General features: G+C 52.6%; 1 protein-coding gene across 3 annotated transcripts in view; it reads left to right on the forward strand.

The window, feature by feature from the left end:
* Positions 1-2692: 2692 nt before the first annotated feature.
* The window catches only part of NOL6 (nucleolar protein 6), a 31309-nt gene continuing 12756 nt past the window's right edge, over positions 2693-21245 (forward strand). Inside the window, exons 1-23 of one of the 3 annotated variants that reach the window (XM_062019072.1) lie at positions 2693-2721; positions 2932-3141; positions 4632-4748; positions 5009-5188; positions 5733-5901; positions 6304-6438; positions 6548-6711; positions 7173-7293; positions 7582-7676; positions 7828-7929; positions 8446-8561; positions 10036-10213; positions 10557-10679; positions 10787-10935; positions 11637-11712; positions 14734-14874; positions 15161-15278; positions 15470-15624; positions 15859-16022; positions 16465-16617; positions 17749-17846; positions 19130-19254; positions 19406-19495. In XM_062019072.1, coding sequence (XP_061875056.1) covers positions 2716-2721; positions 2932-3141; positions 4632-4748; positions 5009-5188; positions 5733-5901; positions 6304-6438; positions 6548-6711; positions 7173-7293; positions 7582-7676; positions 7828-7929; positions 8446-8561; positions 10036-10213; positions 10557-10679; positions 10787-10935; positions 11637-11712; positions 14734-14874; positions 15161-15278; positions 15470-15624; positions 15859-16022; positions 16465-16617; positions 17749-17846; positions 19130-19254; positions 19406-19495 — 2985 coding nt within the window. In that variant the 5' untranslated portion in view covers positions 2693-2715. The other 2 variants (XM_062019073.1, XM_062019074.1) reach the window with 2 other exon arrangements.

A 21245-nucleotide genomic window follows, 5' to 3' on the forward strand; every position in this document is an offset into this window, starting at 1 on the left:
TTTTCTGAGGTTTGAGTTTGGCTGTGTATGACACACCACCAGGCATTTGGATGGCTTAGCCATCTACGTGATGGCAGTCAGGGGCTGTCATGGCTTCTGCAGGGTGACACAAATGTTTTAAAGGATGTATGCGTGTTATTTTGAGGAGTTTTGCCACGTGTAAGATGGCACTGTTGAATTTGCATGGCGGTGTCTGTATAGCTGGTGCTGATGTGGGATTTCCCCATGAGTGTGTTGATGCTGGCTTGCTATCCACTTGCACCTCTTGGGAAAGAAGGGGCTCTGGGATGGCACACTGAGAAGACGCTGGTACACAGAGCTTGGAAATGCTCCCGCTCGGTGATAAACCACTGCAAATGGCTTCCCTTGGGCTAGAAGATTCCAGATGCCAGGGAACAGAGTCAGGGGAAGGATCCCCCTGATTCCACAGGGACTTCTGGGCAGTGGGGATGACACGTGTCTGGGAGCAGGAGCCCAGCAGCAGGCGGGCAGCTGGAGCCATGCTGTGGCTCTTTGGGCAAAGTGGAGTGGTGGGATGCCCGTGGGGGAGGGCATGGGGTGTGGAATGCTGCACAGCTTTTTTAGTATTATGATTAGCATTGTAGGATGGTGTGTAATTAATGACTCACTAGGTACTGAAATGGTTCATTAAATAACCTGTTCTGGGAAAGGCATTGCTGGTCCTGCCCCGTGCTGCAGGGCAGCCTGGCTGCCCTGAGCTGGCATGTTCTGGAGCCCACCTGCCCTAGTCCCCACAGTCCCCCAAACCACCACTGTCTCCCCCAGGTCCCTGAGACCCCTTAGCCCTCGCAGAGCTGGCAGCTTCTTGTTGTGGCTGCGTGTGCAGGAGTGCATGTGTCTAGGTGTATGTATATGTTTTTTCCTCCTCGCCCAACACCTCGCTTGCTTATTTCTCCCCCCAGCCCGCTTGTTTCTCCCCAAACCTGTTAGTATTTCCCACAAACACAGCCCACAAGTGGTGGCCTGACTTGGCTTAGAGGTCCTGTGCTGGGGACAGAACTCACCCCAATTCACTGGGGAGCTGTCTGAGTTCCCACATTTACCCTCAAGAGGGATATGTGATCTCCTGACCTCTGTCTTAACATGCCCATGCATTTGCTCTTGAAGAGCTCCTGGTTACTGTGTACTCACAGTGGAGGAAAAACCTGAACTGAGGGTGGAAAGGGTTTAGGGAGAAGAGTTTGGACCTGGCATGGTGATAACATCCTCCAGGCTGTGATGTTATTCTAGACCAGAGTCTTTTTAAGGAAGGATGGCCCAGCTGGAGTCACAACACCCCTGTTTCACAACAGAGTGCAGAGAAGTTAATTAAGCTGTCTACAGTCATGTAAAGGCCAGTCAAAGAGCTGGAAACAGAACTAAAATTATCCAAGTCCCGAATCAGGGAGACACATGAGGTGGGCTTCCAAATACCCTGACAACACAAATCCGGTCAGGTCTGGGGTTTGGAGCTGCTTCTGTAAAGGCATATATATGTAAATAGATAAATAAAGGGGATATTTCTTCTGCTCTGGTAATCCACATGCAGGCTGCTGCTGGCTCAGCCCCACTCTAGGGGCCTCTTCCAGTCCTGTGGGAGTTGGCCTGGCCAGGTCAGGCTGTGGTGGTTTTGACTTGTGCTCTCTGCAGGTCACGTAGGGCATGTCCACCCCAATTAATCATGACGCTGCGGTGTTACTGGCACTACCCTGGATCTACCCAGCTGTGCTACCTGCAGCCTGGCTGCTCTGTTAAACAAAGGTCTTCTTCTGGGTGCAGGGTACGTGGTTCCCTGTCTTCACTCAGAAATGGTGAGGAGCTCACGTTTGAAAATCCTCATGCCCAAATGCACACATGGCTCTGCTGCTGATCCACTCGAGGCTTAAAATTGGAGACAGATAATAGTCTAGACACAGTCAAGTTGGTTTTTTGCCAGAATCATGTGCATTGTGCAAACTGCAGCTTATCTCAGGCTGTGTTTCTGTGCAGCTGGTATCAGCTGCTCTGAGCTCAGCTGATGTCCCACTCTAACCCTACACCCAAACTACCCTCTTTCTTCCTGTGTGAAGCCACAACAGTCTGGATTGCAGTATGTTTATTAAACCCACGATATCCTTCGTCTCCCCCTCCCCAGTTATTTCAAGGTCTCTTTTGGACACGAGGTGAAAAACGTGGTGCTGCTTAACTGGGGCGTGTCCCAGAAGGCCCTGGCCAGCAGGGAGATGACAGTCCTCGGCCCGGCTCACCTCGTACGACTAGTGTGATCGCGCAGTCACGCGGGGCTCTCCTGAACGCTGCAGCTTTGGGGTTACAACCTGTGACTGTGGCTGACCGGGGCAGCGCTGGGCTCCATCCCGGCCGCGGGAGGGGAGGCCCGAGGGGATCGGGGGCTGTCAGCTAGAGGCTTGCGGGGCCGGGAGGGGTACCCCGGCGGGGGCAAGCTGAGGCTGAGGCTGAGGCTGCGGCCCGCCACGGGCCCTGACACCCGCTCCCCTCAGTGACCCCGCGGCAGCTGCCGCAAAGGGCACCGCCCGCAGCGCGACCTGCCGCAAAGCGAGGCACGCGCTGAGGCTCCGGGGGCGGGGCGCGGAGGGGAGCAGCCAATAGGAGCTTCGCGCCGGGCCCTCGCGGGCCAATGGGAAGCGGCGCCCCGCGGCCGCCGGGGGCGTGGCTCTGCACGTGGCGGCGGGGCCCGCGCGTGAGGCGGCGGCGGCTATGGCGGTGAGGCGGCGGCGGGGGCACCGTGGCGGGCAGCATGGGGGGCAGCGGGGGCAGCGTGGGGGGCAGCGGGGGCAGTGGGGGCACCATGGGGGGCAGCGCGGGCAGCACGGGCAGCGGGGGCACCGTGGGGGGCAGCGCGGGCAGCGGGGCTCCGAGCGCCCGCGCGGCGCGGCCCGCAAGACCAGCCGGGCTATGTTCTCCTCCGGGCAGGGCTCTCCGGAGGCGGCGGAGGCGCAGGGCCGGGAGCCCCCCGCCGGGGCCGCGACACGGGCCGGGAAAAGGGCGGCCGGGGCCGCAACCGGAACGTTGCAGCCGGCGAAGCTGAGCCGGGCCGAGCTCTACAAGCCACCGACCAGCGAGGAGCTGAGCCAGCTGAAGGAAACGGAAGATCTGTTCCACTCCAGCCTGCTCCGCTTGCAGGTCAGCCCGAGGGGCCGCGCTCATGGGGCTGCGCTGCGGCGGGGAGTGCGGGAAACGGTTCGTGTGGGAAGGAACTTTAATGATCGTCTCTTTCCAAACCTCCTGGTTTGGAAACGGGCTGGGACACCTGCTAAGTCAGGAAGCCTCAGCCAGCCTAGTCTTGAACACTGCCAGGGACAGAATCACAGGGTGGAGGGGGTTGAAGGTGACCTCCAGAGCTCATCAAACCCAATCCCGTGCTAAAGCAGGTCCCCCTCAATCAAGAGGAACAGCAGTCTGTCCAGGCGGATTTGTAAATCTCTGGAGCAGGAGACACCCCACCCTCCCTGGGCAGCCTGTGCCAGGACTCCTTCATCTGAACAACAAAAAAGTTTTTCCTTTAAGTAGAACTTTTTGTGTTCCAGCCTGTGCCCATTATCCCACATCCTGTTACTGGGCACTACAGAAGAAAGTGTTGCCCCATCCTCCTGACATCCTCCACCCTTTAGTTACTTGTAAGTGTTGATAAGGTCCCTCCTCAGTCTTCTGTTCTCCAGGCTGAACAACTTGAGATCTGTCAGCCTTTCCTTATCAGAGAGATGTTCCAGTCCCCTCAGTGTCTTGGTAGCCCTCCACTGGACGCTCTCCAGCAGTTCCCTGTGTCTTTTACGCTGGGGAGCCCAGAACTGGACACAGGACTCCAGATGTGGCCTCACCAGGGCAGAGTGGAGTTGGGGAGTAGTACACCTAAGAATGCCATTGGCCTTCTTGGCCACAAGGGCAGATTGCTGGCTCATGTGTAGTTTGCTGCCCACCAGAACTCCCAGGTCCCTCTCTGTAGAGCTACTAAGGCAGCCACAGCCTCTCTGGGCAACCTGTGCCAGTGCCTCACCACCCTCACAGGGAAGAACTTCCTAGTATCCAGTCTGTCTCCCCTCTTTCAGTTTAAAGCCATTACTCTGTCTTCTGTCTCTACATGCCCTTGTAAAATTACCCTCTCCAGCTCTGCTGGAGGGTCTCACCACAATGGAGTAGAGGGAAAGAATCCTTTCCTTCGACATGCTGACCATGTGTTTGTAATGTTGGTGATATTTATGAGGAGTGGCTTTGATCTCCTGTCTACCTGCTGCTGTTGGTGGCAGGATCTCTAGGGCCTGGTTCATGGTGTGAACCTGCACTGTTGTTTCCTACAGCTGATACTCTGTCATACAAAAAGCCTGTCTCAGAGCTATGCCTATGTGAATCACACCAGTTTTATTGTGGCTGTCCTTCACATGGAAGCTACTGAAATGGAGTTGATGGCCATCCTGCACTTCACAGGAGATGACAGGAGCTGCATTATCTTTCTGACTATGAGCTGACTGGAGTCTCAACTCCAAGAAGGGTTTGTGGAGAGGTACAAGTGTGTTCCCCAGCTTACCAGGCCTGTCGTGGGTGCTGGAGGACAAAATGAAGGGCAGGAGCAATTCCAGTGTTGCAGCTGCCTTTGATGGTCCCCTTTTCTCCTACAGATTGAAGAGCTTTTGAAGGAGGTGACGTTGAAAGACACAAAAAAGAAGAGGATTGATGCCTTCCTTCATGAAATTAACAGACTGCTGAGCACCCTCCCAGAGACCCCAGAAACTGAAGTACGTTCCAGAGGGAAGGAGGAGGTGGCAAGACCCTGTTGCATGGACCAGGCTCTGCTGTTGCTGAGCAAGCAGAGGTCTTCCTGGGCTATTTCCTTTAAGGACTGAAAAATACTCCTTTGCTTTATCTTAGAGGGGAGAGGGAGATGCTCCATCTTTAAGCTCTGGTTGCAGGCATCTGCAGCTATGTGTGGAAAGGGATTCTGGTCCCTGCAGATCGACTGCCAGTGATACTTATTGTGTGTCCTGTTTGTTCCCAGCTCACTGACCAAGCCTGGCTCCCCAAGGGTGTGAAGGTCCCGTTCCTGCAGGTGCCGTTCAGCGTGAAGGGGAGGTTCCATTTTGTGCCCCCGTCCGAGGTGACGGTGGTGGGCAGTTACCTGCTGGGCACCTGCATTAAGCCTGAGATCAACGTGGACGTGGCGGTGACGATGCCGCGGGTGAGTGTGGCTGTGCCTGCCCCTGAGTGTCCTGGGGCCTGGCTGAGCTCAGGAAGAGCTGAGTAGGATGGACATGTCTCTTGCTCTGTCAGAGCTTGCAGCTGCTTTGATTTTAATTGGTCATGAGGATCTTCCTTCTCTCTGCCTTGCCTGAATGTCTTCCACATTACTGGGGAGATAAATGCTGTCTGACATTGTGCCCCATTACACCTCCAGCCCAGCTCTCAAGTCTGTGCCACAGGGAGGGTGATGTTTGCAGGCTGTTAACCCTCTAGAACCCCCTCCCTATGCTGCCCAGACTTGCTCTGATGGAGTTTGAAATGAACGCTCTGTTCAACTGCATGACTCTCCTCTTTCTCTGGTGACCCTAGAGCCAGGTGAGCCAGTGGTGCTCCTGACTGACTTGAAGCTCCTTGGGGCTGTAGCCACATGGCTGAGAGGGCTGTCTGTGGTGCCAGGGAGGGTGGTAGATGGTGTAGTGTCTTGGACTGAACTGAGCTCTGCAGGCAGATGTGGTGGGATTACCCTTTCCCTCTCTTTGCAGGAGATCTTCCAGGACAAAGACAACCTAAATCAGCGCTACCATCGGAAAAGAGCTCTGTACCTGGCCCACATCTCCCACCACTTCTCCAAGGAGAAACTCTTTGGCAGTGTGAAGTTTGCCTACATGAACAGCAACCATCTCAAGCCCATCTTGCTCTTGAGGCCTCAAGGTAGCACTCTAGCCTTGCTCTGCTTGGGGATGTGAGCGAGTACTGATGTTAGAGGGAGAGTCATGGTCTCATGCTATGTTACAGGCCCTTTGGAGAGGGATCAGTCTGGGACACTGGTCACAACTGGTGATAAGTTTTGGAGCTTTAATGCTCACAGTTGTCCTCTGGGACACCAGACTGGCCAGTGGGGATGAAGATGAGACTTGGACTTGAGAAGTGTGACCTCAGGGCTATTCTTGGCTCTGGGATCTGGTCACTCTCTGCTCTGAGATGACTTCCACTGCAGCTGAGCTTTGCTGGGAAGGAGCTTTTTCCTTTCCCCAAGTTGAGGATACTCCCTGTTTTCCAAAGTTAAACTCTGACATCTCTTCCTTCTGCACTTTTATCCCCCGGTGCTTACAGGTAAGGATGAGAAGACAGTCACTGTCCGACTCCATGCCTGTCCTGCCCCGGGTCTCTTCAAACCCAGCCGTTTCTATCCCAACAAGAACAATGTCCGGACAGCCTGGTTCATGGAGCAAAGCACCCCCACAGAAGGTAGGGCCTGAGGCTGGGGGAATGTGCCTGGAAGTGTGTTTGCTGCAGCCGTTTTCTATGGGTAGGATATTTGTGGTTTGGTCCAGTGTGCTGTCGTTTCCCCACACAGGAGCTTCTGAGCCCCCAACCCCTCACTACAACAACTCCATCCTCTGTGACACGGTGCTGCAGTCCCACCTGCACTTCTTGTCTAGTGCAGCCACTGATTTCCCAGGCATGAAGGATGGCCTGGCCCTTCTCAAAGTGTGGTTAAACCAGCGGCAACTCAGCAAGGTGTGTCCTGCGACAGGGGTCAGGGTGGGCTCTGCTCTCCTGGCTAAACTGCCTTTTGCTTGCTCTCCTTTCCCAGGCATGGAAAGAGGGTGGTTTGGTCCTGGTGAGTGAGGTGGTGGGCTTGTGACTTGTTTGAACTCCATCCTACCCTGTGGGTCGTAATGGATCTGTGCCTGTCAGACAGTTGTGCCTCTTTGGAGTCACTGGAATGATACAGAGGAATTTGATGGGTTGGTTTTTTTTTTTAATTTATCCCATTTCCCAAAGAACTTTGAAATGTTGCCTTCCTACAAGGGAACCGGAACTCTGCTGGTTGTACGGGGTTTTGCCTCGATGTCTTCGTGGTGGGCCTGAGGACTGCCCTGTTGATTGTGACAGAGGCCAAAAGCAGTTGTGGTGTGGGCTCTGGGCCTTGTAGTGCCTCATTATGCTCTTGTTGACTCAGAGCCATGTTTTCATAGGGCTTGGGGTGCTTCAATGGCTTCTTGGTCTCCATGCTGGTTGCCTACCTGGTGATGAAACGCAAGATTGTCAAGTTGATGAGTGGGTACCAGGTACTGAGGAGCACCCTGCAGTTCCTAGGTGAGTTTCAAGGGGCTCCTCTGGGAAGACAGAATCTGGTGACAGCAGTCTCTGCACAAAGGCTGAACACAGTGGGGTAAGGGGAAATTGAGTCTTTTCTCTCTGATGCTGAGACCCTGTGGGTGGGATGGACAGGAAGGGATGAGGCAGCAGAGCAGGGCTGGATGGAATAGCTTGCAAAGGAGTGGGTAGATCCCATCACAAGGTGGAGACAAGCATTGCTTTGTAGCGCTAGTAGTGTTGGCAAACCCTGGTAGTATTGGCTTTTAACTCTACTGCTGCCAACAGTGGGGAAGATGTGTGACTTGTTCCCTGTGCCCACAGCCACCACTGACCTGAGTGTGACGGGGATCAGCCTAGTGAAGGATGTGGATGCCTCCCTGGTAAGCAGCCTTCTGGGGAAGTCTTGTGGGTGTGCTGCCAGCACTGCTCAGGCAGGGACATGCTTGTTTCAGGGATGCTGGGTGGCAAAGCGGTTGTGCCCTGATGTCTGTGCTGCTCTGTGACACTTAAGGACCTTGTTTGCTCTTCCAGCCTGTCCTGGATGACTTCCATCAGGCGTTTGAAGTGGTCTTTGTGGATCCCTCTGGGCTGGTGAATCTCTGCGCTGATATGACTGCCAGCAAATACCACCAGGTACCAAACAGGTTGTGATGGCATCCCAAGATGCTGTCTTAGGAGTGAGCTGAGGTAGGCAAAGAGTGGTTAGATGGCTTGGAAGAATATGGGGAGTTCAGTTCTGCTTCTTAAGTTTCTAACAGCTCTGAAGCTTAGAAGCAAATCTCAAGACTTGGAGATACTACTGCATTACCTGTCTTGCTCGAATGACGGAGGAAAGTGGTTTTCCTCTTTGTGAGCACCTTTGAATGAAGCCAGGCAGCTGTTCAACAGAAGTAACTGAAGCAGGAAAATCCACTTGATGGCAGGAGTATGAAGGAGGGACTGACTGACAAGCAGAACCGGCTGTTGGTGACTTGGCTTCATAATAAGGGCAGAGGCTGACTGGGATCAGGGGACCTGTGTTGAGGGTACTGCTGATGACCATGGAGGTGGGGTAATTAATGAGGGAGCATTGATGAGCGCTGCTGGAGGGATTTGCTTTCCTTTTCCTGTCCTATTAATGCTCTTGCTCTGTCTTATCTCCTTGCTCAGGTCCAGTTTGAAGCCAAGTGTTCCATGGAAGTTTTAGATGATGGGATGGTTGATGGCTTCCAAGTGCTGCTCATGACGCCAAAGCCCATGCTTAGGGCCTTTGACCATGTCTTCCAGTGAGTGTCACTGTACTGTTGGGGTAATGCTGAAGACCCTGTTGACAGAAGAGCAGGCTACTTCTGGCTTTGAACTGTGATGGATTCAGATGTGCCTGGTGGGAGGTGGCCCTGTGAGCTCTGATATAGATACTGGTGCCTCTTGCAATCTGCCTTTCCACTTTTATTGTCTAGATATGAGGAAGGCAGTGCTTTGGACTTTGAAAATGATTGCCGTTCAAAGGATCAGCATATCCTGTTACAGAATCACAGAATGGTAGTGGTTGGGAGGGACTTCTAAAGACCACTTAGTCCACCCCCCTGCCAAAGCAGGTCCACCTAGATCAGGTCACACAGGAACACGTCCAGACGGGTTTTGAGAACCCCCAGAGAAGGAGACTCCAGACCCTCCCTGGGCTCCCTGTGCCAGGGCTCCCTGAACTCAACAGCAAAGGAGTTTTCCCTTAACTTTAAGTAGAACTTTTTGTGTTCCAGCTTTTGTCCCATACTCCTAGTCTTATCAGCTGTACACTACAGAAGAAACGTTGCCCCATCCCCTTGACATACACCTTTCAGATACAAGTGTTAATGAGGTCCCCCTCAGTTTCCTACAGGCTGTACAGCCCCAGTTCCCACAGCATTTCCTCCTAGGAAAGATATTCCAGTCCCCTGGTCATCTTGGTGGCCCTGCACTGGCTTCTCTCCAGGAGCTCTCTATCCCTCTTGAGCTAAGGAGCCCAGAACTGGACACAGGACTCCAGATGAGGCCTCACCAGGGCAGAGGGCAAGAAGAACCTCACTTGACCTGCTGCCAACACTCTTCTTGATGCATCCCAGGATGCCATTGGCCTTCTTGGCCACAAGGGCACATTGCTGGCTCATGGTCAGTTTATTATCAACCAGCACTCCCAGTTCTCTCTCTGCAGAGCTGCTCTCTGGCAGGTCAGTCTCCAGCCTGTCCTGGTGCTTGGGGTTGTTCCTTCCCAGATGCAGGACTCTGCACTTGTCCTTGTTGAACCTCATGAGGTTCCTCTCTGCCCAACTCTCAAGCTGGTCAAGATCCCGCTGAATGGCAGCACAGCCTTCTGGGGAATCAACCAGTCCTCCCAGTTTGGTGTCATCAGGGAACTTGCTGAGGGTACACTCTGTCCCCTCATCCAGGTCGTTGATGAAGATGTTGAACAAGACTGGCCCCAGAACCAATCCCCATGGAACTCCACTGGCCACAGGCCTCCAACTCAATTCTGTGCCGTTGATCACCAGCCTCTGGGCTCTGTCATTCATGTCTCTGTCTTGATCCACCTCACCATCCACTCATCCAACCCCCACTGCCTGAATACTGTTGAGCATCCTGAGCTGCCAAAGTGCAGTGTTTCTTCGTGTAGCCTCCATCCTGGGCCAGGACCCTTATGTCCCCACTTTAACCATCCTCTAGCAAAGCTTTCTCAAAGGATTTGGTGACAGAGATGGCTGACCAGCTTCTCTCCTTTTGTAGCCTGAAGCATGTCTCCAAGCTGCAGGGTGCCTGCAAGAAGATGCAGCTGCTGAATGAGCTGATGGACCGAGGTGGAAACTACGTGGCTGCAGCCCTTCCCTTCATTGTCTCAGTGCTGGCCCGTGGGCTGGCTGGGAGAGTCCTGCTCGTGGCTCATGCTTTGCCCCAGATCCCTGAGGTAATGCAGCTTGGCAAAGATACTGCACCTTTTGTGGTTTATCTTGTGGCACTGCTGGGCATGAGGAGGGGATCTTTGTTCACTGAGGGAGGATACAGGCCTATTCCCTGTGTGGTGAATACAGGGCCTGAGGCCCTGCACTGTGGTGTGGGGTGGAGCTGGGAAGCTTGGTCCCAGAAGTAGTACTGGCCCAGTAATGGGGCAGGGTGAAGACTATTCCTTGTTTTTTTTCATCAGAGAGACCTGCTAAATGAGGCTTTCCCTGCTCATCCAGGCACTGGAAAGCACGTAGCAGGATGTTCATCTAACAGCTTTGTGCTTCACATTCTTCATGTTCCTACAGTGGTCAATTGACTCTGAGCCCCCAAAACACAAGGATATTGGGCCGCTGACATTTGGGCTCCTGTTTGTCCCAGAGTTTGCTGCCAGCATGCTGGAGAAAGGACCTCAGGCTGATCATCCCGAGGTGAGGGGAGCCCTTCTTGTGCTAAGTAGGGTAGAGCAGAGCTGGTGCCATGGGAGTGGGTGCTGACTTGTGTCCCTGTTGTGACTTGGCCAATGTTCTCCCCACAGGCCCTGGACTTCCGGACCTTCTGGGGGGAGAAATCAGAGCTGCGGCGCTTCCAAGACGGCAGCATCTGTGAGGCGGTGGTGTGGGAGGCCAACACAGCCTGCCAGAAACGCCTCATTCCAGAGCAGATTGTCAGGCACCTGCTGAAGCTGTAAGTCACATATACAGCAGCTGAGGCTGGGCTCCCTGCAGCTATGTGCCACCTCCCTGGTAACCCCGTGGTCAGCTTTGTACTCTGGGGGATGTTCAGGGTCGTTTTGAATCTGTGAAATCTGCAAGTTGTTTCATTTGATGCTGTGAGCTGCTTCCCAAGAGAAGATGGGGAGGGCAAGGTCCTGTAGCTTCTGCTGATGGTAAGGCGAAGGCCAGGGAGACAGCATTGGATGTTGGGCCACTCATTTGTAGAGCTGGAAAAGAAGGTGTCTGGACCTCGCAGGATGTTTCAGGAAATCCTCTGAGACCCTCCCTATAGTGGGTTTACAAGGTTGGGTCTCCCTACAGCATTTGAAAGCCTCCCTTTATCGGTTCATACCTAGTGCCAAAACCAAGACCCTCTTGCACAGAATGGAGGAGTTGCCTGGGCCTCTTTGTTGAGGAGTCCTATGAGGAAAGGCTGAACGTTGGCCAAACTTTGGCTTTGGATCCTGTGAAGCTGCATGAGTAGCTGGACTACTTTGGGTGAATAACTTGAGTATAGGACGGATACATATAGAGTTTGATGGCTGTGACTCTCGTATGTGGAGGGATTCCTCCTCCTCAGACTGACCCCTGTCTGTGGGCACAGCAGGCAGTGTCAGGATGGATGGGTTGATGTGTCCTGCCTCTAATGCTCTGTTGTCTTCTTCCATGTAGCCATGCAGACATTCCTGAATCCTCCATCTGCTACACTGGAGCTCTGCTGGAGTCTGTGATCAGGGCTGGGCAAGAGGTATGATTGCTTCTGAGTGGGGCTGTGGGTTTCTTGAGGAATGACACTGTGGAGAGGACTGTAGGGAGGTCATTTTATCTTTGTGGCCCTGAGGCAGCTGGGTGGTTCCAAGAGGAGGTAGTGAGGGTAAGGAGAACACCTGCCTGTGGGTGCTTCCTTGGGCAGCGCAGTGGTCTCCTTGGATCTTCCAGGTCTTTTGTGCCAGCTCAGAAACTGAATTTCAGTGTGCCCAGGTGGCCAAGAAGGCCAATGACATCCTGGCTTGTATTAGAAATAGTGTGGCCAGCAGGCCCAGGGCAGGGATTGTCCCCCTGTACTCAGCACTGGTGAGGCTGCACCTCGAGTGCCGTGTTCAGTGTTGGGCTCCTCACTCCCAGAGGGACACTGAGGTTCTGGACTGAATCCAGAGATGATCAATGAAGCTGGTGAAGTGTCTGGAGCACAAGTCTGATAAGGAGAGGTTGAGAGAAGTGGGGATGTTTAGTCTGGAGAAGAGGAGGCTGAGGGGAGACATGACCACTCTTTACAACTGCCTGACAGGAGGTTGTAGTGAGATGAAGGTTCATCTCATCTCCCATGTAACAAGTGACAGGATAAGAGGAAATGGGCTCATATTGCACCAGGGGAGGTTTAGGTTGGAGATTGGAAGAACTTTTTCAGTGAGAGGGTTCTTAAGCACTGGCACAGGCTACCCAGGGAGGTGGTGGAATCACCATCCCTGGAGGTGTTGAGAAGCCATGTAGCTGAGGTGCTGAGGGACATGATTTAGTGGTGAGCTTCGCAGTGTTGGATTAGTGGTTGGACTTGATGATCTCGAGGGTCTATTCTAACCAAAATGATTCTATGATTCTAAGTCTTCTTGCTCTGGCAAGCTCAGACATTATTTTTCACCTGCAAGCATCCCCAGCCTCCTCTCTCTACTTGTGTTTGCTATGTCCACATTGTCTGAGGATCTATCACTGTCCCATGGGCTGCATATTTTGGGTGCCATGTCCTTGAGGATACAAGATGGGCACTTCTGTGCCTTTCTCCTGGTCATGCTTTAACCCCAGCACCACAGAGCCCCTCATTGCTCCCCTCCACTTGTAGTGGGATGTGGAGGAGAATTGGAAAAAAAACCCCAAATTTGTCAGTTAAGAACAATGTAATAAATAAAATAAATTAATAACAATAAAAATGTAAAAATAGTTACGAAAAGGAATACAAGAAAAAGAGACCTAAAACTCAAGATGAGGCAAGTGATGCCCAGTGCAGTTGCTCACCACTCACTGACTGATACCCAAGCAGTGACCCAGCCCTCCCCACCAACTCCCCTGGGTTTCTGTACTGGGTGTGACTTGCTATGGTATGGAATAGCCTTTTGTCTATCTGGGGTCAACTGTGCTGGCCATGCTCCCTCCCAGCTCCTTGTGCAGAGAACAGGAAACAGAAAAGTCTTTCATTTAGGATAAATGATACTTAGCAACAAGTAAACCATCAGTGCTGTTATCAACATCATTCTCTCACTAAATCCAAAAGACAACTCTCTAGCAGCTACTGGTGACAAAATTAACTCTCAGACAAAACCAGAACAGGGGTCCAGCTGAGAAGCCCAAGAGAAATATATCTTTCAGTCATAGTGCAAAGGTACTCCATGCCCTCCAAGCCCAGCTTAGTGCTCCAGTTGAATGTAAAGCTGAAACAGAACAACATCCCATTGAGACAGAAAATAAGCATCTTGGAGGCTGGGCAATATTCTTCCTACTGCTGCTCTCCAGCTTGTGAAATAAAAGCCTAGAGCTAGGTCATGAGCACTTTGGCATGACTTTGCTGTCTTTTTGGTTAAACTGTCGTTTTTTCTGGTTGTTAGATGGAGGGGGAAATTTTCTTTCATCTTTTTAAGAGCAAATGGAAGCAAAGCTGATTGGAATAATCTTCCGTGCCAGGGCCAGGTGCAGATTGAGTAGTGCTGCATGTCAGATTTGGGATGAGCTGCAAGTTTGTGCAGCCTGTTGTGTGGTGAGGCAGCAATATCTGTGTGGGCCATGTTCCTGCAAGCTAGCAAAGGGCAAGCAGGGCTGATAAACTCCACTTGAGAGGGGATTCACTTTCCTGGAGCCTGAGGGGCATTTAGAAGTCTGGTTGTTTCCTTGAGGAACAAAGGAGAAACTTGCTTTTGGGTGTGGAGTAGTGGGTTAGGGGTGTCTGTCGCTGTTCCTCCAGCTCCTTGCCTGCAGGTGGCCCGGGGAGTCGAGGGTCGTGGGGGATGGTGGTCAAGGGACTCGGGCAGGGATGGAAGATGGACGTGGCAGTTGCAGTCAGCTGGGCCGAGGGATTGCTGTTCATGGTTGTTCCCTGCAGAGGGTGCTGCTGCTCTGCCGCGAAGCCCAGGCTGGCTGGATTTGTTCGACTGAATTCCGCTACAGCTGAGTGTTTTGGCGTCAGTGATGTCTTCTCATTGTTGACACTCCTCTGCTGTGCATTGGGGAGGTGGAAGCAGCAAGGGGAACAGCAATTGTTCTTTTGGTGCTTCTCAGCTGCACTTCTCAGACCATGCTCTGTGTGTTTTCTGACTTGGCTTTTGCCATACTTCACAGCTTTGCTTTGGCTAAGGATGTTGTGCGGTTTTCTGTTCACTGCTGTTTGGCATTGCAGTAACTGATGAGGAGGCAGCAGTAGAGCTCTCACCTTGCCAGTGTGATCTCTTCACTTCCAAAACACTTTTGGCTCATCCCTTCCCTGGGAGAGTGCTGACTCTTGGTGCTGCCTTAGTGTCCTGCACAGGAAATAAGTTCACTTGCCACCTGAAGCACAGCCTCTAGGTTGTCTGTGGCTGCTGGGGAGGCACAGTGTCTTGCTTTTGTCTTCCCTCTCTTTCTCTCTCTGCAAAACTTTGCCTGTTTTGCTGAGTGCTTCTGCCAGAAGCTGCTCCCTGGGGTGACAGTGCTGGCTCCTTGGAGCTTGGCCTGAGAGGGCAGATGAGGTTGGATACCCATGCAGGTGTTGGAGAGGTGAACAGAGAGGCTCCCTGTGTGTCTGCAGGCATCAGGGACAGGCGAGGAGGCCATGGTGAGCGTCGTCTGCTCCTACGACGACCTGAGCCGCAAGCTGTGGAGCCTGAAGGAGCTGCCGCTGACGGTGACGGCGGTGCAGGGCGTCCATCCAGCCCTGCGGTACACAGACGTGAGTGTCCCTGGGCATGGCCTGTGCAGGGGGTGCTACAAGGAGCTGGGGGGATGGCCTGGGGTGAGGGAGGATGGAGAGAATCAGCCACTGTCTGCTTTTGTGGCTTCTGAGAGCCCTTAGGGAGAAGTGGTCTTGTTCTTTGGTCTGGCTATGCACAAGGTCTATAAGCCCTCTCATTCTAGAGGGCTTTGCTGGAGTGGGAGATTTGGGATGAGGGAGTGCATGGTTCCCCTGAGGTTCCTGTTCCCTATTCTCAGCCTCAGGTGGTTGTTTTCTCTCCCAGGTCTTTCCTCCCATTGCCATGAAGCCGATTTATTCCTTCCATACCCGAATTAAGACCAAGCACTTGCTCCTTCCCTCGGAGGAGAAACCCTGCCCGGCCTATATAGCCCCTATGAAGAGTAAGTGGGGAGAAATGCAAGTGGGAGGTGTCTGTGACGTGCAGTGGAGACAGGCAGCAATACTGGCTCTGTTACTGCTGCGTTGGTGTGCCACAGGCAGGAGCAGAGCCGCAGCTCCTCCTCCTATAACCTCTAGTCCTAGCCACCCCCACCCAACACTCACTGCCCTCCCGCTCTCCCTTTGCCTGCAGTTATCTGCCACATGGAAGGCAGTGGCCAGTGGCCACAGGACAAAGAAGCCATCAGGCGCATCAAGGCAGCTTTCCACCTCCAGCTGGCTGAGCTCCTCCAGCAGCAGTACCAGCTGGTTTGCAGGCCTGCAGTCACCCACACCGATGTGTACAAGGTAGGTATTGACCAGGACCTTCTATAGACCTGACATTACCCAGGAGGCAGTTGGAGGGGCCTGTGGCAGTTGTCCCACTGGACAAAACCAGGATTTGGATATGGTGGGCCTAGGAAAGAGAATGGTGAGATTCTACTGATTCTAGGATGCCACTGTTCTGTCCCTGAGGTGCGGCGTACACCAACCTGCTTGTGCTACCCCTGAACCTGGCTTCACCTTCTGTTTCTATCTCAGGATGGCTACGTTTTCCGTCTCCAAGTAGCCTATCACCGGGAGCCCCTGATCTTGAAGGAAGTGATCACGCCAGAAGGGATGCTGAAGTACCAGGACACAGAAGAATCTCGGCAGCTGGAGCTGGAGACGTTGCATCTGCCCTATCTAACCAGCTCATTGCATGGGTAGGTGAGGTGGGATGTGCCTGGGCATCCAGGACATGGGCTGTGGCTGGAAGCCAGCATGGAGGTGTCTTTGGGTCTTGGTGGGTGATGGTGAGAAGAGAAACTCAGTGTGGGAAGTGCCCTTTCAGCTCACCTTGTGAGAGGCTCTGCGGCAGGATGGAGGGCTGAATGTAGGTGGGGGTAGCACCATTTGTCCATGTTGTCGTGTTTTAGGTTACTGATATGGGGAGAAAAGTACCAAAGTTACATGGTTAGAGAGCAGCATGTGGTAGTGTTTCCTCTTTGTTACCCCCAAAAATCTCAGCACTTGCAGAGTACTCTGTCTTCCTGTACTCATGTTCCTGGCACATTTTTTCCTCTCCCTTCTCTTGCTGAGTGCCAAAAGGCCATTTTGGGTCCTGGGATGTGTGGGCTGATCCGTGGCTTGTCTCCCTCCTCACAGGCTCCAGCAGCAGCACCCTGTCTTTGGCAGCACTTGCCGTCTGGCCAAGCGCTGGGTCAGTGCCCAGCTCCTTAGTGACGACATCTCTGAGGAGTGTGTGGATCTCCTTGTTGCATTTCTCTTCCTCCACCCAGCCCCCTTCACACCGCCCAGGTGAGGATGAGGAGCCTGAGCTGGCCCAATGGGGATTTAGTGCTTTTTTTCCTTGCCTGGGATGGGATATTGCTAGGGCAGGAGGTGCTGGGAAGGTGCACAACAGGGAACGTGGGGCTATGTGCTATCCAAACTATGTCCCAAGTTCTGTTGAGAGTTGCTGGCCAAAGAATATGGAGGTGGTTGATGTTGTGGGGTTGTGACTTCCCCTACCTTGCATGCTGCAGAGAAAGTACAGAGAAGCAGGTAAGGATGAGAGTGAGTGTCCTCGTGGCTTCTGGTTTCTGGTGGCAGAGCCATGGGGTGTCTTGTGCCTTCTTGAGGGCTGGTGGGACCCCTTGTCCTGGATGTGATGGCAGGGAGTTCAGGCTGCGCTGGGGCTGCCAGCACGCTGGGGCTCCTGGGTTCCCCAGAGGGGATGTTCCTGCATGTTCCCTTTCTCCTGGAGAGGACTCCTGAGGAGAGGGCAAGAGGTCAGCTGCTGAAAGCTGAGTGGAGCAGCATGTTGGTAAGTAACCCTACTTGCTGGCTCCTGGGCAGGTGGGTGAAATGCGACCCAGAGAGAGTGAAATGAAGTTAAAGGAAGTGTTTTTTCTCCATATGAAGCTGAAAGGTTACTCTGCCCTGCACGCAGGGCCTGGTTTCCTTCCCCAAAGTAACATGAATAACAGCCTGATGCCTAGAAGCTTTCCTGTCTCCTAAAATACCCTGGTAGCAGGAGCCCCATCTTCCCAGCTGCCTGGGTTTGTATGTGTGCTGTGTTGCACACAGCAGTGGCACAGTGGGAGCGTGGCTGGCATTCAGAGCTGCACCAGAGAGGAGCAGCCCTCTTCCCACCTCCCCTTCTCCAACTCCATGAGTCTGGGAGGGGAGAGTGTCAGGAGATGGATTTACATGGTGCAGTGTTCCACTTTCTCCTGGTTTCTTGGGAGGGGAGGAGCAAAGGGGAAAGACTTCAGGATTTGGAGAAGGAAGAGGTGCCTCATGCTTGTCCTGGACTCCCCTTTCCTGCTATGGATATGCCTTCTTGGGCTGTGTGCGTGCTAGGCACCATTACATGAGCCCAAGCCCAGCCCCTCTTGCTGCCAGAAGTGCAAATGGCAGTGTTGAACTGTTTTGTCTTGCCTGCAGCTCTCCCCAGGTGGGGTTCCTGCGTTTCCTTGACTTACTGGCAACCTTTGACTGGAAAAACAACCCTCTGATCATCAACCTCAATGCTGGCCTCACAGGTGAGCAGGCAACATGCAGGAGTGCTGCATGAGGGTCTTGAGCCCTTCTTGATCAGCACCTGCCCTCAGGAGTCTTAGATACATGGAGACATCACAGCTTCTGCCAGGGTCAAAGAAATTTCCCAAGCTCTTATACCTGCCCTACCAGGCTTAGCTTGGCTTTAGTCTGAGTTTGGTTTGGTTATGGCATGGGTTGTTTTTTTCCCTTCTTGCCTGTTTATGAAGAGGTGAATCTCCATGATGATCTGCTGCTTGTAGTCTTGTTGAAGTCTGACAAGCCCAAGTGGTAGAGTCTTTCAAGCCCTTTGCTGCTTGTAGCTGGCGTTTTTGCTTGAGACTTTGCCCTGGCTCTTGGGAGGTAAACCTTCAGTTGTGTTAAGAGAGCAATTGGGCTTTTGATTGGGAAGCTCCAATGCTGCCTGCGCATGTCTGCTTTGAGCCCCACTGAGCCACTCTGGTCATGGGTGTGATCTGCTAGTCCCAGCTTTCAAAACCTGCAAGTAAAAAGGGCTATAGTCTTCCAGATTTTGTTACCTTGTGAGTCTTGAGATTTCCTGGCAAAGCTCACTGTTTTCCAAAGCACAATGGACCTGCAGTCCTGTCCCCTTGCTTGTGTTTTGTCTGTGTTGATCACCTTTCAGACACATGCCATCTTCCCCCAGGAACCAGAAGAGACCATGGGATTGTCTTGGCTTTACGTGGATGTGCGATGGGGGAAATAGTTACACTCAGCTTTTAAAGCTGATTTGTCAACATTTATCAATACCTAAAGGGTGGATGTGGAGAAGAGTGGGGGCAGTGTTTGTTCTGTAGTGCCCAGTGACAGGACAAGGGATAATGGGCACAAGCTGGAACATGGAAGTTCCTTCTGAACATCAGGACAAACTGGTTTGAAAGTGAAGGAACCCTGGCACACGCTGCCCAGGGAGGGGGTGGAGTCTCCTTCTCTGGAGGTTTCCAAACCAACTTGGACATGTTCCTGTGTGAACCTGATTGAGAGGGACCTGCTTTAGCAGGAGATTGGACTAGATGATCTCTGGATGTCCCTTCCAATCCCCACCATTCTGTGATTTTCTGAAAGGTTCTGGCTTTCTTAGTAACTAAATGTGAATTGGATTTGGCCAAAGAGCTATTTTTCTTCCTGATTTGGGGGAGGAAATAATTTAAAGGTAGAAAAGTTTTTACTCTTGGGTACAAACTGTTTTTAGCTTGTAACACCGAGTGACAAGGCTGGGGGCTGTGGATGGAGCAGAGCATCTTACCCACCTGCCTGCCCTCTCCAGGTGCTGACTGCACAGAGATCAAGAGCAAGTTTGTGTCTGCTCGCTCTCGCCTCCCTGTCATGTTCCTCGCTACCCCCAAAGACCAGCGGAGCTCCATGTGGACCCAGCAAAGGCCCTCAGCACAGGTGAACTGGGCCCTCAGTCCTTGGTGCCTGCTGGCGTGGGCAGTTCCCAGCTGTCAGTGCTGGAGCCAGCTCCAAGGGCTCTGTGGGTGAGCAGGGTCCCTGCTACATCCAGGACTGTTGAGTTTCACTCTCTGGCTTTCTTCCCTCCCAGATCCTGCAGCGCCTTGTCTTACTGGCCTCAGAGTCTCTCCGTGCCCTGGAGGAGCAGCTCATGGATCCGCTCAACAGCCAGGATGTGAAGGTAACTCCTGGGGTGCCAGCACAAGGGTTTACAGGCTTTGGCAAAGCATACTGGTCTTTAGTGATGGTTACTGGCATGTGTTGGTAGGATTCAGGCTATGGCCGTGCTCTGGGATTCAGGCTGGGTTGCTCTGGGATGAAGAGCAGCAAAGATGGGAGCGTGGAGGCAGTGCAACCTTGCTTCTGGGGGACCCAGCTCTGCATAGCAACTTGGGGTGAAAAATCATAGACTAGGACAAATTTATTTTGTGTTCTCTGATTTTCTTGGGATGAGCAAACCCACAGTGTTTCTGTGCCCAGTTAACCACGTGTCTGTGGCCAGAGCACATGGCTCCTCAGGGAGACTCTCACTGTGCAGATCTGGCTTGCGTGCTCAAGGCTAACCGAGCCCTTCATGGTGGAGGTTTTGGTAGAATTCTAACAGGCACTTTAGGAAGATGTTATTTTTGTTTGAGTGGATGTGCAAGGCCATATATAAATTTTAACCCTCTTCATTTCCTCCGTCATCTTGTTTTTTAAGTTCAAACATTCCTTACTGCAATGCACCTGAGAGGCTGTAGACAGCTTGATTTGCCCTTTAAGGGAGATATGCGTGTTTTGCAGGGAACCTTGTTAGTCTGTGAAGTAGTGACCTAAGCAGTTGAAGCTGAGAAGACTCGAAAAACCAAACAGTAGTTAGATGTGACAGATTTACATTAGTAAGAGGCTCACATACAGTGGGTATATTTTTTTCCGCCTAAGTAATACAAAAATGATTTACTGACATTCCCTTCAGTTCTGCTGCATTTTGCACTGGCAGTATTACAGGGGTGAGATGTACTTGAGGTGGTAGCAGTGTGAGTTACAGGGCTGTGAAGGCCTGAGGCAGGCCCAGGGTGCTGCAGTTGCAGTGTGGGTCCAAGACTGAAATTCAAGAGGTGCCGTAAGAGCTGGAGTGATTAACTCCCAAAGGGAGCTGACACCTGTCTGTAGCATCCTCCCAGACTCTTGACTCAGCCTCCTTGGTCCTCATTCCCTCTCCACTCCTCTTGCCCGTTGCAGCAGGATCTTTTCCCAGCCCCAGTCTGTGCCAGTGTCCTCCCAGGCCTGAGATGATCCTTAGGGATAAACATGGGATTCTGTTTCCAGGCCTGCTAATCTATTTGTAAACAAAGCTTGGGGTGGGGAGGAGGGAAAAGCCTCTGCAGTGCAACTTGGAGTTGTCTCCCTTTCCCATGTATCTAAAAGAGTTCTCCAAGGTGGAGTTTTTTAAAAATTTATTTTTGTCTTTGCATTTGTGTCCCTTGGGGATGTGCCAGCTGTCATGCAGATGAAGACTTGGGATTGTGAGCTCTGTTTCTTTGCTGTTAGGGTGGGTACAGTACAGCCACAGACTTAGTCAGATGGGTGGGAAAGGGGGTTTCCATGGACCAGAGCTGGGACTCGGTGCTGGTTGCTGGTGTTCTTCCTGTGTGTTCTCCCCACCCTGGCTACAGACCAGGTCCTAGCACTGGGTTTCCTGCCAGTGCTGAGCTGGGTGGTGTCTTGTGCCTCTGTTTATGTCTCCACATCATTTGTTCCACACACAAAACCTACACACAAAAGGGTTTTTTTCCATTTTAATACAGCTACATCCCCAGTGCTGGATCCTGCCTGTCCAAATATTTATGTGTCTGGGCCCACTGCCCTCCATTAATGGCACATGCTCTCACCCTCTTGTCTGCTTGATGGAAGATGCTGCTGCCCTTTGAGGCCACTCACGTTGGACAGAT

This window comes from Colius striatus, chromosome Z (assembly GCF_028858725.1).
Source record: "Colius striatus isolate bColStr4 chromosome Z, bColStr4.1.hap1, whole genome shotgun sequence".
NCBI lineage: Eukaryota > Metazoa > Chordata > Aves > Coliiformes > Coliidae > Colius > Colius striatus.